The 18,788-nt window shown below is 56.8% G+C and overlaps 1 protein-coding gene across 2 annotated transcripts; it reads right to left on the minus strand.

The window, feature by feature from the left end:
- Positions 1–1,401: 1,401 nt before the first annotated feature.
- On the minus strand, positions 1,402–18,534 carry TMEM9 (transmembrane protein 9). 2 transcript variants are annotated; one of them, XM_012726984.1, is made up of 6 exons: positions 18,512–18,534; positions 17,921–18,022; positions 16,707–16,798; positions 12,126–12,234; positions 9,757–9,888; positions 1,402–2,334 (listed from the first exon to the last, which is right to left on the minus strand). In XM_012726984.1, exons 2-6 carry the CDS (start codon positions 17,984–17,986, stop codon positions 2,185–2,187), a joined length of 549 nt encoding a protein of 182 aa, XP_012582438.1. In that variant the 5' UTR covers positions 17,987–18,022; positions 18,512–18,534; the 3' UTR covers positions 1,402–2,184. The 2 variants fall into 2 exon arrangements, with proteins under 2 accessions (XP_012582438.1, XP_004685547.1); XM_004685490.2 differs by lacking the exon at positions 18,512–18,534 and adding an exon at positions 18,427–18,490.
- Between the last annotated feature and the right edge of the window lie 254 nt (positions 18,535–18,788).

Consider the following 18,788-nt stretch of genomic DNA (forward strand, 5'->3'; position numbering starts at 1 on the left):
CTCACCGGCTGCTCCCCTCAGCAGTGTACTTCATTGATCTGCCCCTTCTGCTCCCCACTCTGTCTCTGGTGAATCCTCTTGCTGTCCCTGTACCTCTGGCCTGTACCCCAGTTCTGTATGCATAAATATAAATCTTAAAAAAAAAAAAAAAAAGACGAGGTGCTCTCAAGTACTTGTCCACAAACCATAAAGATGGAGTGCATTTAGATGTCTGGTTACTAGTTGAACCCTTATGTCCAGTGAAGTCACCGTTAACCTTGTATATAACTGGTTTCACACACTAGGCTTATTGAATTCGTGGCAGCTGCTTGCTTCAGACCAAATCCTTCCGTCCACACAAGACTGGTTAGTGTCTGTGGGACTCGACCAAGACTCAGAGCAACACAGGAGTGGCCCCGACAGGGCGGGCTTAGCGGGAAAAACAGGCAATCGAGACACCAACTTTGGTGTCAGCTTCTCTTGATAAAGCTAAAGTACCTATCTGTCCACCTTGGAAGCCCCAATTTCAGGTGCCTTTTGAATAAGAGCCTTGAGGCTTCCAGATCAGTCTGAGGCCTTAGCAGTTGGGGATTGGGAGGGGTCACGCTGTCCGTGCTGCTGGCTCTGCCCTGCCTGCCTGAGGCCCATGCCCTGCGGGCCTCTGCACACCTTGGGGGCTGCACACCTGCTCAGGAGCCCATACTCAGTGAGCCCCTCCTCCCACTGTTTCCCTGGCCTGCTTCCGGTACTAAGTCAAGTCTCTGCTTCTCTGCAAGCCCCATCTGAATGTCGTCCCCACGCCCCCCATTCCCTCTAATACTTGGGACTTGGCTTTGAACTTCAGCAGATCTTTGCAAACTTAACTCCCCACCTCAGGATGGCAGGTGACCCTCCCCTCACCGAGACCCCAGCATTGGGGCTCAGTCCAGGCATGTAGGGAAGCCTGAGGCCAAACCCCTGGTGCTCTGCGCTAGTCAGAATGTGCCTGGGCTCTGGGATCTTCTGGAAGGCCCTTGGAGCTGCTTCTTTCTTTTCCCAGCAGCAGCATTTTCTTGGCAGCTCCCCACCCCCATACCTGCTGGTTTTCTTCAGGGATGTTTGGGTCCCGCAGCAAGCACTGCTCACTGTACCTGTGAGACACTGACATGGGCCCGTTCAGTTTGAAGGGACTCTTCCACAAAGATGAAACACAAGCCGGCTCAGGGGTCACCCCCCAGGTGGTTCACCCTGCACTCTGCGGTGGAAGGAGCCCGAGGAGCAGCTCCCAGCTGCTCGCATCTCCCTCTCAGGGGTGGCCCTCCCTGGCCCCACCATGTAGATTCTGCCGGCCTGGTCAAGGATGACCCTCTGTCCCCTCTGGGACTCAGGCCTCTCCTCTCTCGTGGAACTTTCTTCATTCTCTATCTCTTAAGATCCAAAAAACAAGGAATTAAGACACTTTATTGATGGCTTCCTTGAGTTACAGACAATGGAAGGACAAGCCTTTCTCTCCATGCAGGGGACAATGGAATGCAGGGACAAGGAGAGCACCTGCAACAGGAGCGCTGGCACTCAGGCCTCAGCTCACCCTCAGTTGCGCGCCCCACCCACTGTCTGGCTCATGTAGCATGGGGAAGTGAGGGGACCCCGTGGCCTCGGAGTGAGGGGCCAGGTCCTGTGCAGTCAGTCAGGCTGCCACTGAGGTGGGAGGGAGGTTGGAATCAGTGGGGACAAGTGTCAGGCTTGTCCCCTCTGGTCTCGGCCCACCCCCAGAGCCTTCCCGAGGCCGAGGTATCAGTGCCAGAGCAGCGGGAAGAAGCAGGCGCCAAGTGCTGGGCCCGGCTTTCCTCCCACACCCACGTCTGGTGACCCGGCTCCACCTGCCACGGCGAAGAACATCCCCAGGGGTTGCAGCTGGAAGGGCAGCAAGGGTGGAGCAAGGAGAGTCAGACCAGTTCTTGTCCTACGGCCTCCTGAAATGTCCCCCTCCCCTCAACCCCAGAGTCCTGGGTGGGCAAACCAGAGCTCAAGGACCCTGCCACTCTTCCCGAATTAAACTAGCTGAGCACGGCAGCTATAAAGAGGGGGAAGGAATAGATGCCACGGGCTTGGAGTGGGGAGACCGGGAAGAGTGGTGCTGGGGTAGGGGAGATGTGGTCGTGGCTCCGTCCCATCCCAGCAGTGGGCAGCTGTGGCCACAGGTCCCAAGTGGACCGCACGGCCCATCTAGCTGAGCATCTTGTGCCGATCGAAAACTGTCTTCCGCTGCTCCTGCACCTGTAGCTTCCACCGCTGCTGTGCGCCTTCCACACGCTCCAGCACTGTGTTGGCACGGGGGCCCCCGAGAGAGGCAGCTGCCGCCACAGAACGGGCATCCTATAGCAGGAGAGAAAGAAAATTTGGCGCCGTGAGCTACTGGGGTCTGGAAAGCTAGACGGGGAAGAACACCCTGCCACACCTGAGTCTCAGCCCCTAGACTAGGAGACAGACGTCTCCGAGGGCTCCGGCTCCTGGAAGGCCCATAACAGTGTCTGACCTGTCCTGGAGGACAGGACCCGAGCCCTTCTCTGGAGCTTGGGAAAGGGGGCGCTCCAGGGGAAGTGTGAGAAGGGGTCTCCCCAAGCGGCAACCTGAAGGCCAATTTCTGACTCTCAGGAGAATAGGGAGTGTGGCCTTAGGGTCTCACTTGGTCAGTCCGGAGGAAGGGGCCTGTGGGCACAGGGCTGGCAGGAGGCCCGGGGCAGGCCTGGGTGCTAAGCACCCCTGCTGCTCTCATGAGGCCAGGACACCAGGCTGACCCCCCCTGGGAAGGGGGCCGGATGTCACTCACAGGGACTGGCAGGGATGGAAATCTGGAGCCCCACTCAGCATTCCACTCCAGAGCCTGCTCTGGCCCCTCTTCTCTGTGACAGCTTAGGGTAACTCAGCTCCTTCCCTATCTGCCCCCACCGATCTCCCTTCTTTGCTCTCAAACTGTTTCTGTCGTCAAAAGTAGCATCCTCCCCTAATTACCACTTCTCTGCCTCTGAAGCCCCGGAGCCGTGCATTTCCTGCAGGACCCAAACCTGATCTTTGGGGGGAATTAGAGCTCAGGGCCAGGCCCACACCCCCACGGGGATTTCCTCCCTAGCACTCCCTGCCTCTCATCTCCTGCCACATATCTCTTAAAGGATTAGCACACCTCTCTAAGCCCAGAGCCGCCCAGTAAATGCAAGTTTGCTTCTAATGCCCCGAGCTGGCACGGCTTCTGTCGCCATGCAGCTGCCAGGCCGGGGAGAGGGAGGAGTGGCTAGGGAGACAGGGGAGGCACAGGGAACTGGCAGTCGCTGAGAGGTATCTGTCTGGAGGTGAGGCTGGGAGGTAAGTTCGCTGTCCCCACAGGGCTCTGAGTCCTGTTGAGCACTGCCCAGGGAGTTAGAGATAGACACTGCCCCAGTGGCCGCAAGCAGGACCAAGAAGATTCTTCTGCTAGGCGGGGTGAGGAGTGGTGCACACCCCATGCAGAGCTGGCAGTGTCATCAGGAGGCGCGCTGGCCTCAAGTCAGAATGGCCCAGTTCTGTGCTGGCTCCCAAGGGCCACCTTCTCTGGCCTGACTCCCTAGGCCCAGTTCACGTCTACGGTGGGAGCCAGGAAGGAGGGACCGCCTCGGCCACGTGGCAGCTGTGTGCCCCAGGACAAGCTCCAGCATTTCTCCAGGCTTCAGTTTAATCAACAGCATCTTTACAGGCGTTTAGGACACATCGCCATAGAAAGTACATTCCCATTTACAGACACAGGGGGAAAAAGCTTCACCGCATACTCCTACTCCATTTCATTTCTTAAAAAAGCTAAGTCTGGGGCCTCCCTGGTGGCGCAGTGGGTTAAAGTGCAGCATCAAGAAGCTAAAGCCACTATAGCAAGAGTTCAATCCCCGCCCTGGAGGTGACCCACATGGCGCGGCAGACCTCTCCTGACCCGCCCGCTGCTCCCCTCAGCAGTGTACTTTGTCAGTCTGCCTGTTCTGCTCCCCACTCTGTCTCTGGTGAATCCTTTCACTGCCCCTGCACCTCTGGCCTGCACCCTAGTTCTGTATGCACAAATAAATAAATCTTTAAAAAAAAAAAAAAAAAAGCTGAGTCTAACTCACCAACTTGTTTTCACGACCCTTGGGTTGTGGCCCAGTTAGAAAAACAGCTAGTGACGAGGACAGGGGAGCCTAAGGAAAATAACCCACATGCAGCACCTCGCAGGCTGACTGCCTTGGAGCAGGAGCTCAAGAGATGTCTCGTGTCTTGCTCCCTACCAGCCTTGCAAATCTGGCTCTGAACTGCAGCTCTGTCACCCACAGACCTGGACCGGGAGGGTGACACGATCTCTGACCTGCCTCTCTGTCCACGGATGGAGCCATAAGCGCTGCCACCGAGTGAGGTGACAGGGCAGAGCCTGTAGCAAGCGTGATTCACGCACATCAGGCCCCAGCCCTGGCACTGACTAGCCAGGCAGAAGAGGAGAAGCTGGCGCCTGCTGGGGACCACCTCTGGCATGGCGTGGTGGCAGGGTGCCCCTTTCAAGTCTGTTACCCCCCAGCCCGGCTGTGCAACTCAACGCCACGTGCTCATGGGCACCAGCGCAGTCCCACAGGGCTGTCCTGTGGGGCGGGGGGGCACTGTGGATCCCCGGGGAGTGGCTGGCCCGCCATTAACTGGCCATGGGGGGGGTCAAGGGCCAAGGACTTCTCTTCCACCTCACACCCCGTCTAGTCCCTTCCGGGCTGGGATGGGTCTTGCTGGCCCAAGCTGGGTGTCAGGCAAGCTTCAGCCCTGCTGCTCCCATCTAGAGAGAGTCTGCAGGAGAGGCAGCCAGAGGGAGCCAACAGCAGAGCATTAAGGGAACATGCTGAAATTCACCGCATTACCACAGTATCATTTGTTTTCCCTTCATGTAAAGTCTTAACAAACAGCTCCTAAGTGGGAGAAAGCTGCTGCTGAGAGGCTCCGTGTTTCCATCGCTAATAGTCTGATTAAAAGGTATTAAAGACTCCACATCTGCTCCAGAGATGGCCCTGCACTGTAGTGGGAAGGGGCTGGAGACAGGAGCCTCAAACCTCCACCCACAGCAGCCCAGAGGTGGGGCATGAGCAGCAGGATAATGACCAGCGTGGCCACCAGGCGCGTCACACAGACCAGCCCCAGCCCACCAGCTGGGCAGCGCTGTTCTCACGTGTAGATGAGAAAGTATGGTCCCAGAAGACAAATCACCAGGCTGTTCAGTGGCCAGGTGGGCATCAGAACCTGGGACCTTCTTTGGCTGGTTTGTGCTAGTAGGAAGTCAACATGGAAAACCAAAGACCGGGGATGGGGGGGGAGTCTTTCCCTGAGGGGGTGCAGGAACTTGAGGCCAGATTCCTGCTACAGCCCTGGGAGGGCCCACAATCAGCATGGACAAGCCTGAACCCACAAATTCCCTGGGCGCCCAGAGGATGGTCCGAGTGTTAGGGGCGGAACTCAGGGCTGAAGACAGGCGATCGTGGAAATGAGAGCCAGTGCGGGCACTGCCTCCCCGCTGCACCCCAGCCCCGGGGGTGGAGTGGAGCCGCCATCTAGTCTCCTCTCCCTCCACACAGTTCTGAGCGGCGCTAGGCCACAGACTCCGCAGAGGCAGCCAGATAGCCTCCCTCGGTTCCCAAGTCGAGCCTAATCCTCCCTGTGGCTGCCAAATCAGCCCCTCTCTGTTCCACAAGGGCCATCTCCCTGTGATGTCATGTAACTGCTCCAGCTCAAGCCTCGTGGGGCGCCCCTGCTACCCACAGGTCAAACACTGCCTCGGGCGCACGGCACTGGCCAAGCCCTGTTCTTTGGCCACGCCGCCCTTCCACTGCTAGGCCTCGCCTGTGCTGCCATTCCAATGTCTTTCCCACCACAATCACAACTTGAGCGTTGAGTCCTGATGGAAGCAGCTACTCTTCAGGGTGAGCGGCACCAAGCTCACGGGGTCACAGCCACACTGAGGTTACAACTAGCACGCCCACTGCAGCACTTCTTAACTGAGAGTCAGTTAAGGACCACGGAGAGCGAGGCGTGAGCTGGGTGCCAGCCCACAGCTACTCCCCGAGGTCATGCTCCCCAGGACAGCGCCGTGATGTACCAAAGGCCTGTTCCAGGGTCATCTTCCAAAGCGCACACCTTTCTATCTGTCTGCAGAGGAGAGCGGAGGGGGCTCCTGGCGGCCACAGCTTCTCTGGGCTTGCCCAGTGCCCTGGTGTAGTGGGGCCCATCTCCGTGGCCTGGTCTTGCTTCAGCGTCCTGTGTCATCCTTCTCCTCCTTATCCTCATCCTCCTCTTTCCTTGATTCCCTGCATGCCCCTTTCCTCCAGGGGTCCTAGAACTGGACCCGAGCCCCAGTGGTGGGTTGAGCTCTTTGAGGACCTCTTCAGAGCTCGGGGGCTCATGCTGCAAGCCCAGAGACACCAGAGCTCATAGAAACCTTTATTTCTCTCTCTTCAAAGAGGGCCAAACCTGTACATCTAAAACAACTCTGTTTGCCGTTTCTGTCCCAGCAAACATGCTTGCTTCCTCCTTTCAAAGGGCGTCTGAGCTCAGGGATTAGCCCTAATGCTGCTGGAATCCCAGGGGAGGCAGCGCCCAGCAATCAAGGCCCACGGGGCCTGCCAGGCTTTCAAAGGGAACCCCACGGCTTTCATCTCCCTCCGAGGCAAGGCGCTGAGGCTGGGCTCTGGGGAGGCAACCCCTTCCTCTTCCAGCCCTCTGGCCCCAGGGCAGGAGAGCTCCTGACAAGGACAGAGAACAGACCCAATCCTGGGATGGGATCCAACCTCCATGTTTCACCTCTGACTGGGTCCCAGACTCTAGTGGGGCAGGGGGAAGCCCTGGAGCCTAGGAAGAGATTCCTTCTCTAGGCCTCCTCTGGGCCTAGGCGAACAGGAAGCACCTAGAGGTCTTTACTTCTTCCTCCCGAGTGAAAGCAGCATGCCTACACTCCAGGGAGGGTACAGCCCATCCTAAGGGGCTCAAATGCGACTGAACCCAGACACGCAGCCCAGCCGCTGCCTGGCTCTGCCTGCACGGGGGCCTTGGGCCTCCCCTCCCTGCCCTCAATGCTGGACCCCTTTCCCAGGGGCAGTGAAGATGAGCTGGCAGGTACCCCTCACAATCCTGGACCCGGGACTCTGGGGGCCAGACCTGGACTCCATTCGCCCAGACTGTCCCCCATGGCAGCTGAGCAGTTACATTCATCCTCTGAGCTGCTCTGAGAAGCCTCTCTGCCAACAAGCCCTCCTTCCTAGACTGAAAGGGGAGCACAGTGCCCAAGCCAGGTCTAGTAAAGAGCCCCCCCAAGGCACCCAGCTTTCCCCGATCACCCATCGCCTAAAACCTGACCCTACCCGCTGCTTTCACGTCCCTGCTCCTTCACGGGTCTGGGCTGCCAGGGCTTACACCCCAGCGTCGCTCTTACAGGGTGCTGCCTGAGGATTTGTGACAGGCAGGGGACGCAGCCGCCGAGCTCCATGGAAGGGTGAGCCAGGAGCCTCTCAAGCATGCCTTGCAGAATCATGAGGCAAGGCCGGAGGCCATTTAGTTCTGGGGCCGGGGGCTGCACTGAGGCGTCCCTTACCCAGCAAGGGCCCCCCCACGGGCCAGCTCAGCGCCAAGTTGGGGGAGCAGAGCTGGAACACACTTTACTGCCTTCTCGTCCCCTGGCTGGGAAGGGAGCAGGCGTCCTTCATTTCCACAGCCCCCTTCCTGGGTGGGGTCTCCTTTACAACCCAACTGGCCAGACAGCACCCTTTGAGGCTCCACTCAGCTTCTGCTCCCATGGCCAGGTGGACCGAATCTACCCTCCTCTGTCCCCAGCCTCCTGCACTGAGACCACCTGGACTTACAACTCAGAGTGGGGAGGCCCCAGGTCTCTCTGTCCTCCCCTCGCCTCCCCAGGGCAGGAGACACTGCGCGGCCCTGCCCGAGAGCCAAGCATTCCAGGGAGCCGCGGCGGCCGTGTAATCATGGCGCATCTCTCAATTACCCCCAGCCAGGACTGCAATTACTACATTACCCCTAATCGCTGAGTGTTTATTAGCGATGCTCCGCCCCTATCAGAGCTGCTATTACTGCACATTAATAACCAGGTAGGCACAAGAGGTTTCCTCTTGAACACAGACCACCCAACTGCCAGTGCCCCCACCCTGCAGGCCCCAGCTCCAGGGGGTGAGCCCCATCCTCTCTGCGCCACCTTTGGCCAAAGGCCTGTCAGCAGGCGGCTAGGGGCTGCTGAGAAGTGTCCAGGCATGTGCCCAGAAACAGCCACCTCCATGGAGCATTCAGGCCCCCAGCCTGGTCCTCCTGCTGGGGCTGCCCACACCACACCCACATGGCCCAGGTAGCGCCCACCCACATCCGAGCCCTGGTCCTGTAAACGGGGAACCTGCCCTTCCCCACCTCCAGCCCATTGCCTCAGTGCACTCTTCGTGACTGCCCATGTCTGTCCAGCCCTCGCCTGGTGGCCTCCGGTGACCTGAACTCACTCCCCAGCCCCATCACACTGCCCTGTCTACCAGTCTCCTCACACAGGACTCTCTCTCTTATGCCCCAACCACGCCCCAACCCTCACCCTGGCTTGACCCCCGCCAGGCTGCTCAAGCTCTCTCTTGCCAACACCAGCATGCGTCATGTTCCTCGTCCAGTTTGGCTTTTCCTCTTCAAGCTACGCTTCTTCAGCCAATGCTCCCTTATCTATGTGCTGGCATGGCCCTGCTCTGTGGGTGAAGGTAGGAGTGTCCCCACAGCTGCAGGGCAGCCCCCAGATAGCGCAGCCCCGGCCAAACCACCAACCTCCCAGGGGCTGTCTGGGGGCAGAAAGCAGTCCTGAGACATCACCACTCTGCTGGGGCCCGCCTCACTCAGGTGGGCGTGTGCGCAGAGCTGGCAGCTGTGCAGGCCCAGGGGAGCTGAGTGCACAGGGCAGGAAGTAATGGCCCCGCGGGAGAGTCCGCCAGCCTCCCTGGGGTACGCTGCTTCTCGCTCCCAGAGACCTTCTCCAGTCTCATCCGTTCCAGCAGAGTCTGGTCTCCAGGCAGTCCCTAACTCTAGGATGGGTGGGGAAGGGCAGAGTGAATGCAGGTCTGGCTGAGCCCTGCCCCCCAACAATGGCCAGGCTTCCCATGGGGCTTGCAGGCCGTCTGGTACCTGTGGCTCCTATCTTTATGGAATAAAGCCCAGCTTGACATGTGGGCCCAGGAGCCAACTCTCTTTGCCACTATCCCTACACACCTCATCCCTGAAATGCTCAACATCTCTCAGGCATCCACGGTGATCCCCACCTTGGCACATCTCAGTCTTCTCCTCACTGGTCCTTCGAGGGAAACATGTCTTTCCCTCATGGCCCTGGTGCTGTGCTTGGCACCAGGCAGGGGCTCAAAGATGCCTGCTGAACTAGTGAGGAACGGGCCTGCCAGCTCCCAACCTACCGCCCGTGTGTCAGGTGTCTCCACACAACAGGCGCTGGGTGGTTCACCTGCCCCTGCCTAGAAATGCCCAGCAGGAAGCATGCCAGCAAGTGCTGCCTAGATCGGGCTCATCAGGAGAAATTCGGGACCATTCCTGTTTCATCTGGAAGTGCACTGGGGGGTTACCTGCTAGGGCGGACCCTGGAACTGGGTGACATGTAGGCCAATGGGCAGGAATGGTGGACACAGGTCACCCATCCCCACCTGGGCCCTGGTGCTGCAGGTGTAGCAGGTGCAGCCTGGGACCCTGCCTGTGGGCAGAGGGATTGGCAGGGCACTGCACGCAGAGCCTGGGTACCTCATTCTCTTCCTCGTTGTGCAGCTGTTCGGTGTAGGCATCTGGCTTTCGAATCAGAGGGTCCACCAGCATCAGGAAGGCCATGTAGAGCAGGAGGGCACCGACCACAGACAGGTAGATGACAATGATGACCTGTGGAGGAGACCCCGTGCCCTGAGAGCCAGCTCTGGCCGGAGCACCCTGTTCCTGGCCTCTGCCATTCATGTTCCCAGGCCATGGACTGCTCAAGGGCGGGCAGCGGTCATGTGGGCTCGGAGGAAAGAGCTGTAATGGGTGGGCGGGGGCCCTCCTACCCCACAGTGACTGACTTCTTCGAAACCCCTGTGGGATTCTCTGGCAGGCATGAGGGTGACAGATGATAACGAGGTCTGGATCTTGACACTCCTAGATGTTCCTAGGGTACAGATAAGGCAAACAGGGCCTGAAGAGCTATAGAGGACCCTGTGGTAATGGGGGAGAGCAATGGGATCCTGAGTAAGAGCAAATAGCTGGCTGATGGGGAGGCCTGAGCCTGGCCTCAGTTCCCGTGCCTGAGAGTATGTTAGTGGGAGGCTGCGGTTCTGAAGGCATGCACGCCCACGCAGCACCAGGGAGCGTGGGCCCCCCTGGAAAGAAGGTGTGCACTGCAAACAAAGTGTACAGGTGAAACCCAGGGCAGGACAACTTTGCATAGGTGGAGAGGCTCCTCAGCTCCCTCACTTCAGAATGCTCTTTTACAGAAGAGACAGAAGCAACAGGGTGCATTCAGTGTTTCTCAGTGTTGCTACTTGGGGTTCAGGCAGTCCCTTCCAAAGCATTTAGCCTCCATGGGCCTTTCCACTCATCTCTAAACATGCCTGGGGAACCAGTAATCGTCTGGCTGAGAACCATGGGGCTACTTCATTCACTCGAGGTGCAAGGTCAGTAAGTAGGAGAGATATAACTGAACCCAGGTTGCTGATCCCATCTCAAATGCTCCTCCTACTTCTGTAAGTCTGGCCACTGCTGGCTGCTGACCTGAGCTCTGGCCCCGAACAGAGGAGGGTGAAAGGGAAAACCTGAAGGTTTTCAAGTTAGGCGCCCACCTCTGTCACTAGCCAACATCCTCCCTGACTGGGGCATCAGTGTTCAGATCTCTTAAACAGGATAAATCATCAGACCTCTTGTCTGCAGGAAGCAGGATGGGAACAGAAGCTGGGCCTTCTATAGGCTCAAGCTGGAAGGGAGTGGAGTCTCCTGGGAGTATAGGGCAATTTGAGGGACTAGGAAATGTCTGATGAGGTCCCAGCGGGAAGTCCCTTTCCTGCTAAACAAGGTGAGGACATATCTGACCCAGAACACAAGGTCTCAGGCACCTGGAAGGGTGGGGAACACAGGGGTAAGTCCAGGGGAGAAAGAGGGCTCCAGCGGGGGCTGCCTCAGGGGGAGGATAAAAGGCCAGAGGCAGCACAGAGCTGACTGAGGGGTGGGGACAGGCAGGACAGTGGTAAGGATCTTGATCCTCCAAATGAACCCAAAAGGGAAAACTGAGCGGGACTCAGTAAGTTGTTAAATTCTAAGTGGTCTTTCCCGAGGCCACTTCTGGACTCCAGGAGACAAGCAGGAAAACACTGTTTATTACAATCTGGGCAAGAAGGACTGATGTTAGCTCAGCTACCATGGCCGTGTCAGGACAGCCACTACCTGCTACACTCAGAGAGGGGCTTTGGAGGGATGAGTCTCTGCTCAAGTGAGTCGGGGTCTAGTCCTGCCTGGGGACAGAGGAACAGATGAGGCCCTAGATCTCGCTCCCTGTGGCGGGGCTCAGGCCGACCACTGCCATCCCACGTTTACCCAAGGATCCCAGACAACAAGCTGCAGGGAACAAAAAAGACAGTAGCTGTTGCCTGGCTGCCTACACTGGCCTTGGCCTTGGCCTCAGCTCCCTGAGGTCTGCTGTCTTCCTGAAGGCTGGACTGACCTGGGGAGGTCAAGCCTCACTCCATGCCAGCATTCTGCAGTGTCCAGAGCATTGCAGAGACTGAAAGTTGTTGACTGCATGAAGAGGAGAAAGAGGACGGGGGGAAACTGGAAAGAATGGGAAGAAAAAGGAGTCTCACGCTCCTTCCTCAGGTCTCCCGTGGCCAAGGTAGTAACAGGTGCCATGGGAAAGTGGTCATAGAGAAAGCTGCTTCTGAGGTATGGGAGGTAGTTCTTGGTGTCTGTGACTAGGCCAGATGGGAAGCCAGACCCAGTCACTTGCAATGTTCCAGAATAAAGCAAGGGGCCGTGGGTGCAGGCAGCGTGGCGGGGTGTGGCGTGGCGGGGTGTGGCGTGGCGGGGTGTGCTGTGGCGGGGTGTGGCGTGGCGGGGTGTGCTGTGGTGGGGTGTGGCGTGGCAGGCCATGCTACCTTGATGGTAGTGGTGCTGCGCTCCTCGTACTTGCACTCGCACAGCAGGCAGTAGGCCTCCACGTCGTGGCCGGGCACTGGCATGGGCTCCACCACGTGCAGGCAGTTGCTGCGACAGAGACAGACAAGGCTGAGGTGCAGGGCCAGGGGTGCAGCGGCCCAGGAGTGAGCAGGCCCCACCTCAGGGAACAGTAGCTCCCAGGAGGGGACGGGGCTTCTGACGGGTCAGGCTGGCACACCCCTTTCCCAACCCAGGCCCCGCCACCGGCCCATCGGAACCAGCTCTCCAACTATGCTGCAGAACCAGCGCTAGCTGCGTCAACACGCCCCAAATTCTGCCCCCAGCTGCCTGTTTCAGCTGTGCTGTTCTGGGGGGGCGGGGCAGGAAGGGGGGTGCCTCAGCCCCCTAGTCCCACCCCCTTGGCTCCGTGGTGTCTCCCCTTGCCCCACCTCCACTCCCCACCTAGCCACCGAGTCAGACCCGGGAACTGCCACAGCCTCTGCCCTTTTCTCTCACCTATGAATCTACCAGATTCCAGGTCTCACCTTCTTATACGTTTCTAAGACCCATCTTTTCTTCATTCTCTCCCACTGGCATGTCTTAACTGAGGCCCATGTCATTTCTTACTGGGACAACTTACCCTGCCTCCCTGCACTCTCCCGCCTCCGGTTCCAACTTTACTTCACCAGCACTTTGTCTTCACAAAATTGGAGTGTGTAGACACCTCCTCCAGGAAGGCCTCCAGGGTGAGCCCTACCCCACAGAGCTGCAGCACAGCCTCCATCACTGGCGGGCTCTGCTCCTCCCACCCCGCAGTTAGCTGACCTTCTGGCCTGTTCTGTGAATGAGCTGTGCCTTACTCGACATGTCTCACAGCCTGTCAGGAGTGCACAGCCCTGCTCTTGCTCTGAACACACCTACTGTTCAAGCGTTAGCTCAAAAGCTCTGCTCTCCGCCCACCACAGCCAGCTCCCCTGTGTCTCCCTTCACAGCTCTCCCTGCTCCCCTTCCACTTAGGCCTTTCCTTGTACTGTCTCCCCAGGAGACGCGAGTTCCCCAAGGATACGGTCATCTTTATAGCCCCAGTGCCACCCATACTATGGGCCTAGCGGCTAAGAGACAGGCACCACGCGCCCTGTCAACCTACTCTTGCCCAAAGGCTCCTCACTCAGGGAGGCTCAAGACTGAAGGCCCACATTTAAAAAGAGGGAAACAGGCTCGGACCAGCAAGCCGGCATCTTGATTATGGGGGTGAGGTCATGACCCAAGCCTAGCCCCTCAGCTTCTCATCATTGCCGAGGCTTGGCCTCAGTGGGGCCCATCTAGTGCTCAGCTCTGCACCGGGCATCTCCACCCTGACATGAGCACACCCCAAGGCGGCCGACAGACACAGTGAGCAAACCACTGAAAATCAAACTCTTGGATACCTGCAGGTGAACTGGGTGTCACAGTGGCACCCTTCTCTGAGATACACACGGGCCACCCCAGGTGACCACCAGCAAGGCCCTTCGGCTCTGACAGGCATCCCGCAAGAGTCGACACTCTCTGGAAACAATCAGCCTGTCTTCCTAGACTCAAGCTGGGTTTCTGGCAGAGCATCAAGGATGTGTGGCGTGAAACCAGGTATTGAAATAAGAGTGGGATTTCCATTTTTTAAAAAGTTCAGAAGTCTTTAAAAATCTAAAATCCAGTCCCCAGTCTGTGGCAGGCACGCATTTATCTAGGCCTCTGACCACTTCCGGCTGGGTAGCAGCTGCCAACACGTGACTCGCTGCTGCATAAATGGGCCTTCCCCTAATGCTACTAAAGGCACCTGTCACACCCTGCACCCTGCTGCCAGGGGGTGGGGAGCTGAGGGGAAAGGCTGGGTTGACCCCCACCACTTGGTCAGCAGTCCTGGGCTGTCCCATCTCCAGAATTCTCAAGCCTCCTCAGGCCCAGATTCCTCTTTCTGAGCTATGCAGAACCCCTCAGTTTGGAAGGTCACCTGAGAGCTAGGATTCCCCTCAAGGTCAGTGTGGGGTGGGATGTCAGAAACAGCTGGGAGGACAAGCCAAGTTCTTGGTACTAGGAGTCATTACTCGGGGGACTAAACTACAAGTCCAGGGGAAGGAACAGCAGCCCAGAGCTGAAATCCACCTGCTGTCAAGGCTCTACTGAGAGGCAGTGTAATCTAACAGGTTTGCGCTTGCCTACGGATTTCTGGCTCCCTTTTTGGGGCTCCATGATAGTCAAGACTCCATGGGTTAGTCAGGACCCATCGAGGGAGACAAGCTGGGCTTAATTCTCTTTTTCTGTGCTCTGAGCCTGGTCAGTTTCTTCATTTATAAATCGGGGCTGAACCTGATCCATGCCTTTCACTCTGTACTCTCTTGGGGACCCCAGGGCTCTCTTGGGGGTGGTGAGAGAGCTTGCACTCAGCAGAGCAGTTCCTGTTTTGACACCGTTTCCAAAACAGATTGTGCCTATTAGAAAAGCTCTGTTTTAAAGTCTGAAAGCCACTGAGCCAGCCACACTGTAAGTTCCCTCCTGCAGTGGAACTATCTCCAAAACACATCTCCTTGGCAGACATACCAACAGGGCAAAGGGTCGGGGCTTCTGCCTTTATCCAGAACCCCCAAATCTAGATGGAAGATTACCAATAGCGGAGAAATGCCACTGATGTGGCACTTGGACTGTGGCCTCACCACGCAACCAAGGGGACAGGCCAAGTGTTCCCTCAGCAGTGTCACTCAGTGTCAGTGTCACTCAGTGACACTGAGTGAAGATGGGGCAAAGACCCAAAGCTGAGCTGGTTCCTGTGGCCCTGGCACTAGGTGTTGAGATCACAGGTCAAGTCCCACCTAAACCCTAAGGGCTCTGGGCAGCAAGGAAGGACTCCCTGCCTAGCTGACGACCAAGCCAGGGCCATCGGGTCCTACAATCCTGGTGTCTTAGCTCCCAGCTTCAACTCTACCCACCACCCTCTGTAGATTGTCCTGAGGTTCCTGATTTAAGCTGTCCTTGGGCACCCTCTTAATTCTGACGTCCAAAAGGAAGGAGATAAACTGCAGTCTGAGAGTCCAGACAGGACTTCTTTCTGTGTGGACATCCCAGTCTGGGCTTGCAGACCACCCTAGAACCCCAGACAGAGAGAGTGCCACTAAAATCTGCTGGTACCTGCACTGGGGGCATGGGGTGGAGCCCTGGCATCTGGCATGGGGCTGAGATGGTCTACCTGCTTGTTGACGGGTGCTATTTGAATGGTGACCACAAACTACAAGGTTCAGTCCGGGACTGCAGGGCTTTGGGCCTGTGAGTTCATGAGGACGAGCAGAAAGGAGCAGAAGGACCCAGTGTAACGCTAAGGGAGAACTCGGCTCTGGGATGATTAGTTACAAGGCCTCTGTACGATGGATGATAATCTCAGCTAACACTTATCTAGCACTTACAGTGTGCCAGGTATTGTTCCAAGTACTATATTTACTTTTACGCGCGCTTGCTTACATTAGTTTTCAAAACGCTGCCGTCATTTTCAGATGTAGGAAGTCAAGGGAAATTTAAGTTTCCCTTCCGAAAATGAACAAGTGGCAAAGCTAGGTTGGAAGCCAGGTGGAAGCATCTGTGTGCATCTAGCCAAACGGTCTCTCGGAAAGTCAGAGGCAGAAATGCAGCGAGGTTCACAGCTCCCAAGCGCTGGTCTGGCCCCAGTGCTTCTAGTCACCTAAGAAAAATTACTGCCTCCTCTCTCCCCGCACACCCTGATTATCACTGAATCAAAATGGGGGGTGGGCAGGAGAACTCACCCAGAATCTGTATCTATGCAAATCCCGTCTGATGATCCTACTGTGAGAAGAAGCAATATTGACCTGCATACCCAGAAGGGGCCCTCCCCCCTAGAAACCTTACCAAAGAACTGCCCCAAGGGCGCTCAGACACTCCCAACAATGGGGTCTCCTGGTCTCCGGGCTGCATTCAAAATGCCCCCTTACGTCATGATTAAGTCTCCCCAGCCCCTCAGCTGCCAGTCACTGGCCACAAGTCTCCAACATACCACACTGAAGCGAGCCCCACCCCCACAGCAGGCCAGTCCTTCTGCTGGTCCTGTCAGCCACCATCTCCATCTTCAGGGCCTCGAACCATTCCTTCTAGAACAAAACGTTGACATGACCCTTCATTTCAATGGTCTCCGCCTGAATGAATGTTTGGCGATTTTTCTTTTTAAAGTGAGGCATCCAGGGCAATTTAAAGTTAAATAATACACGTAACAGAGCTATGCAAAAGTATGGAAAGATCCCACAGGATAAAGCCATCACAGTCACGTCTCTTAACTTCTCTGCCCCTACTTTGCACGTCAGTAAGTACCCACATCTAAGCAAAAGAGCGAAATTCACTCCTCTGGCCAGGAGCACCACAGCTGGATTAGGACATCTAGGTCCTGCATTTAACAGTTTGTGTGACCAAGGACCAAATGTTCCTTTATGAGGCTCCCCACAGGAATTGGAGTGCACTTATCCCGCAGGGGTGCAAGAACCCTAGTAATAAACATCTGTAAGTTCCACTGGGTGCAGCGCCAAAGGTCAGCCTGTGTGATGCCTTACCAGTCCTTCTGTGACACATTCCGGTTGTAAATGTGCCCGCTGATGTTTCTATAGGGTGGACAGATGCATTTGCACCGTATATCTTCAGAGCTCTGGAAGAGAGAGAACATGGCTCAGGTAGGTAGAGGCCTGGGTTCAGGTTCTAGCAAGATTCTCAACTTTCAGTTCAGGTCACCCATAGGTGACCACAGAAATGCTTTTGAGTGCCAACCCCAAGTTCAGCAAAGAATGACTCTGTAAGATGGACACTCTATCAATGTCCAGGAAACAAATGGGACTCACAGATCCTAATGCCAGAAGAGGCCACAATGGCCTGAACCCCCAAGTAATGTTAATTGAACCATTCAGAATGGTTGCCTGTGGTGCTGTTCCCTAATAGGGCACCTGCGGTGAGGTTGGGGGGGTGGCAAGCAAAGCCACAGTCTTCTCTTCTGGGCCCCCCAAGTTGTGTGTGTGCCACAGACTGTCCAGCAGTCTGATGATGAGTCTCTCCTTCCATTCCATCTCTATCTTTCTAGGTTAGGACTGGGTTAGGGCAGGGGTGAACAAGACAAAATGGGTCATTTGCATGGGATTACTCAAGCAAACTCTCTAAACTCTTCCTTTCTGGAATGAGTAAGAAACAATTCCACAAATAATTTCATTCAAATTAGAAATTCCCCAGAAGGAGTGGAGGCAAACACCCAGATTCAATCTTACCTCAGTCTTGATGAAATTCCATAAATCTACCCAAACCTAGCTCCAGGCCATATCCCCCTAAAGAACAGGTGTCTTAGCTGTACCAGCACTTAGGTTTGTCACCCTCAGTGACAGAAATGCCCTTGGTGACAGAAAATGACAGGACTTTACACTTACACAGCCTTTCTACTCATTAGGATTTGATGTTCCCTAAGGAGAGTACAAGTCTACAACCACTGTTATACCCAGGAGTAAAGAGGGGTAGGGTGAACTTAGTTAACTTCCCCAAACACAAACTCCCTGGCTGGAATCCCACTGGCAGACACCTCAGGGGCATCTCTACCAGAGTCTTTCTCCTGGGGACCACCCTATGCCCAGCCTGGCTCCACCCGGGGGAGGTCCACAGCCAGAGCCAGGGAGAACACTTCTGGAAACAGGGCCCACAGGTGAGGAAGGGCAGGGATGGCACAGAGCTACCTCTGGGGAAGCCCTGACCCAGGTGTCAGCCAGGGGCACTGCTGGCTCACCTCCCTCACCTTGTTGGCTTGAGCTGGGGGTACCAACAAATACCCCATCACGGCAACCAAAGATAGGAGCTTCATGCTTATCAGGCTTCGGGGTCCAGCAAGACCGGGCACCTGGAAAAAGATACGGAACCGGAGAAGGGGAAGGTGGCCACACCTTAGCGCCCGGGTCTGTGACTGTGACACCCTAGCCAGGACTTGAGAACGGGGTGTGGGGTCGGGCTCCCGGAATCAGGGCCTCCTAAGTCTAGTTCCTAAATGCTGCTTTCTCTGTCTCCCAAGTCTCCAACGCTCCACCGCCCAACTGGTGCACAGAGGATTGGGGGTCTCCCGCGTACTCTGCCGCCCCAGGCCTCAAGTGCCTCCCACAGGCCCGGCTCGGACCCAGGCAGCTCGTCCCACCGCCCTCCGCCATCTCCACCTCCGCCCGCCCAGCAGCTCCTCCTCGCTCAGGCCCGAAGAAAACTTTGGGTGCAGAGCCTGAGAGCTTTGATCCATCAGCCAAGACCAGTGCCCACCCTGCGCAAGCGTCCTGGGCCCGGTGGGGACCCCTCAGTGTGCCCGAGAAGCCCGTACCCCTCCCCCAACGCCCCGACCGCAAACCTGGGCGCCCCGCCGCTGCAGCACAAGACCCAAATGGACCCGCCCCCTCCTGGCTTCTAGTGGCTGCCGCAGCAGCCTATCAATCTAGCCTTGCTATCTCCAGGGCAACAAGACCCACCTTCGCCTGGGCGTGGAGGCTCCCGCGCAAGGGAGAGAGGAGCATTTCTCAAACCCGACCAAACAAGAAAAGGGAGCGTCAGCCTTCCAAACTAGAAACCAAGGTCTTGGCCTTTGCTAGCCTGTAAAAACTCTTAAAGCGGTGATTTGTTCCTCCTTG

The sequence above is a fragment of the Condylura cristata genome, unplaced genomic scaffold, assembly GCF_000260355.1.
Source record: "Condylura cristata isolate star-nosed mole 26May11 unplaced genomic scaffold, ConCri1.0 scaffold00018, whole genome shotgun sequence".
NCBI lineage: Eukaryota > Metazoa > Chordata > Mammalia > Eulipotyphla > Talpidae > Condylura > Condylura cristata.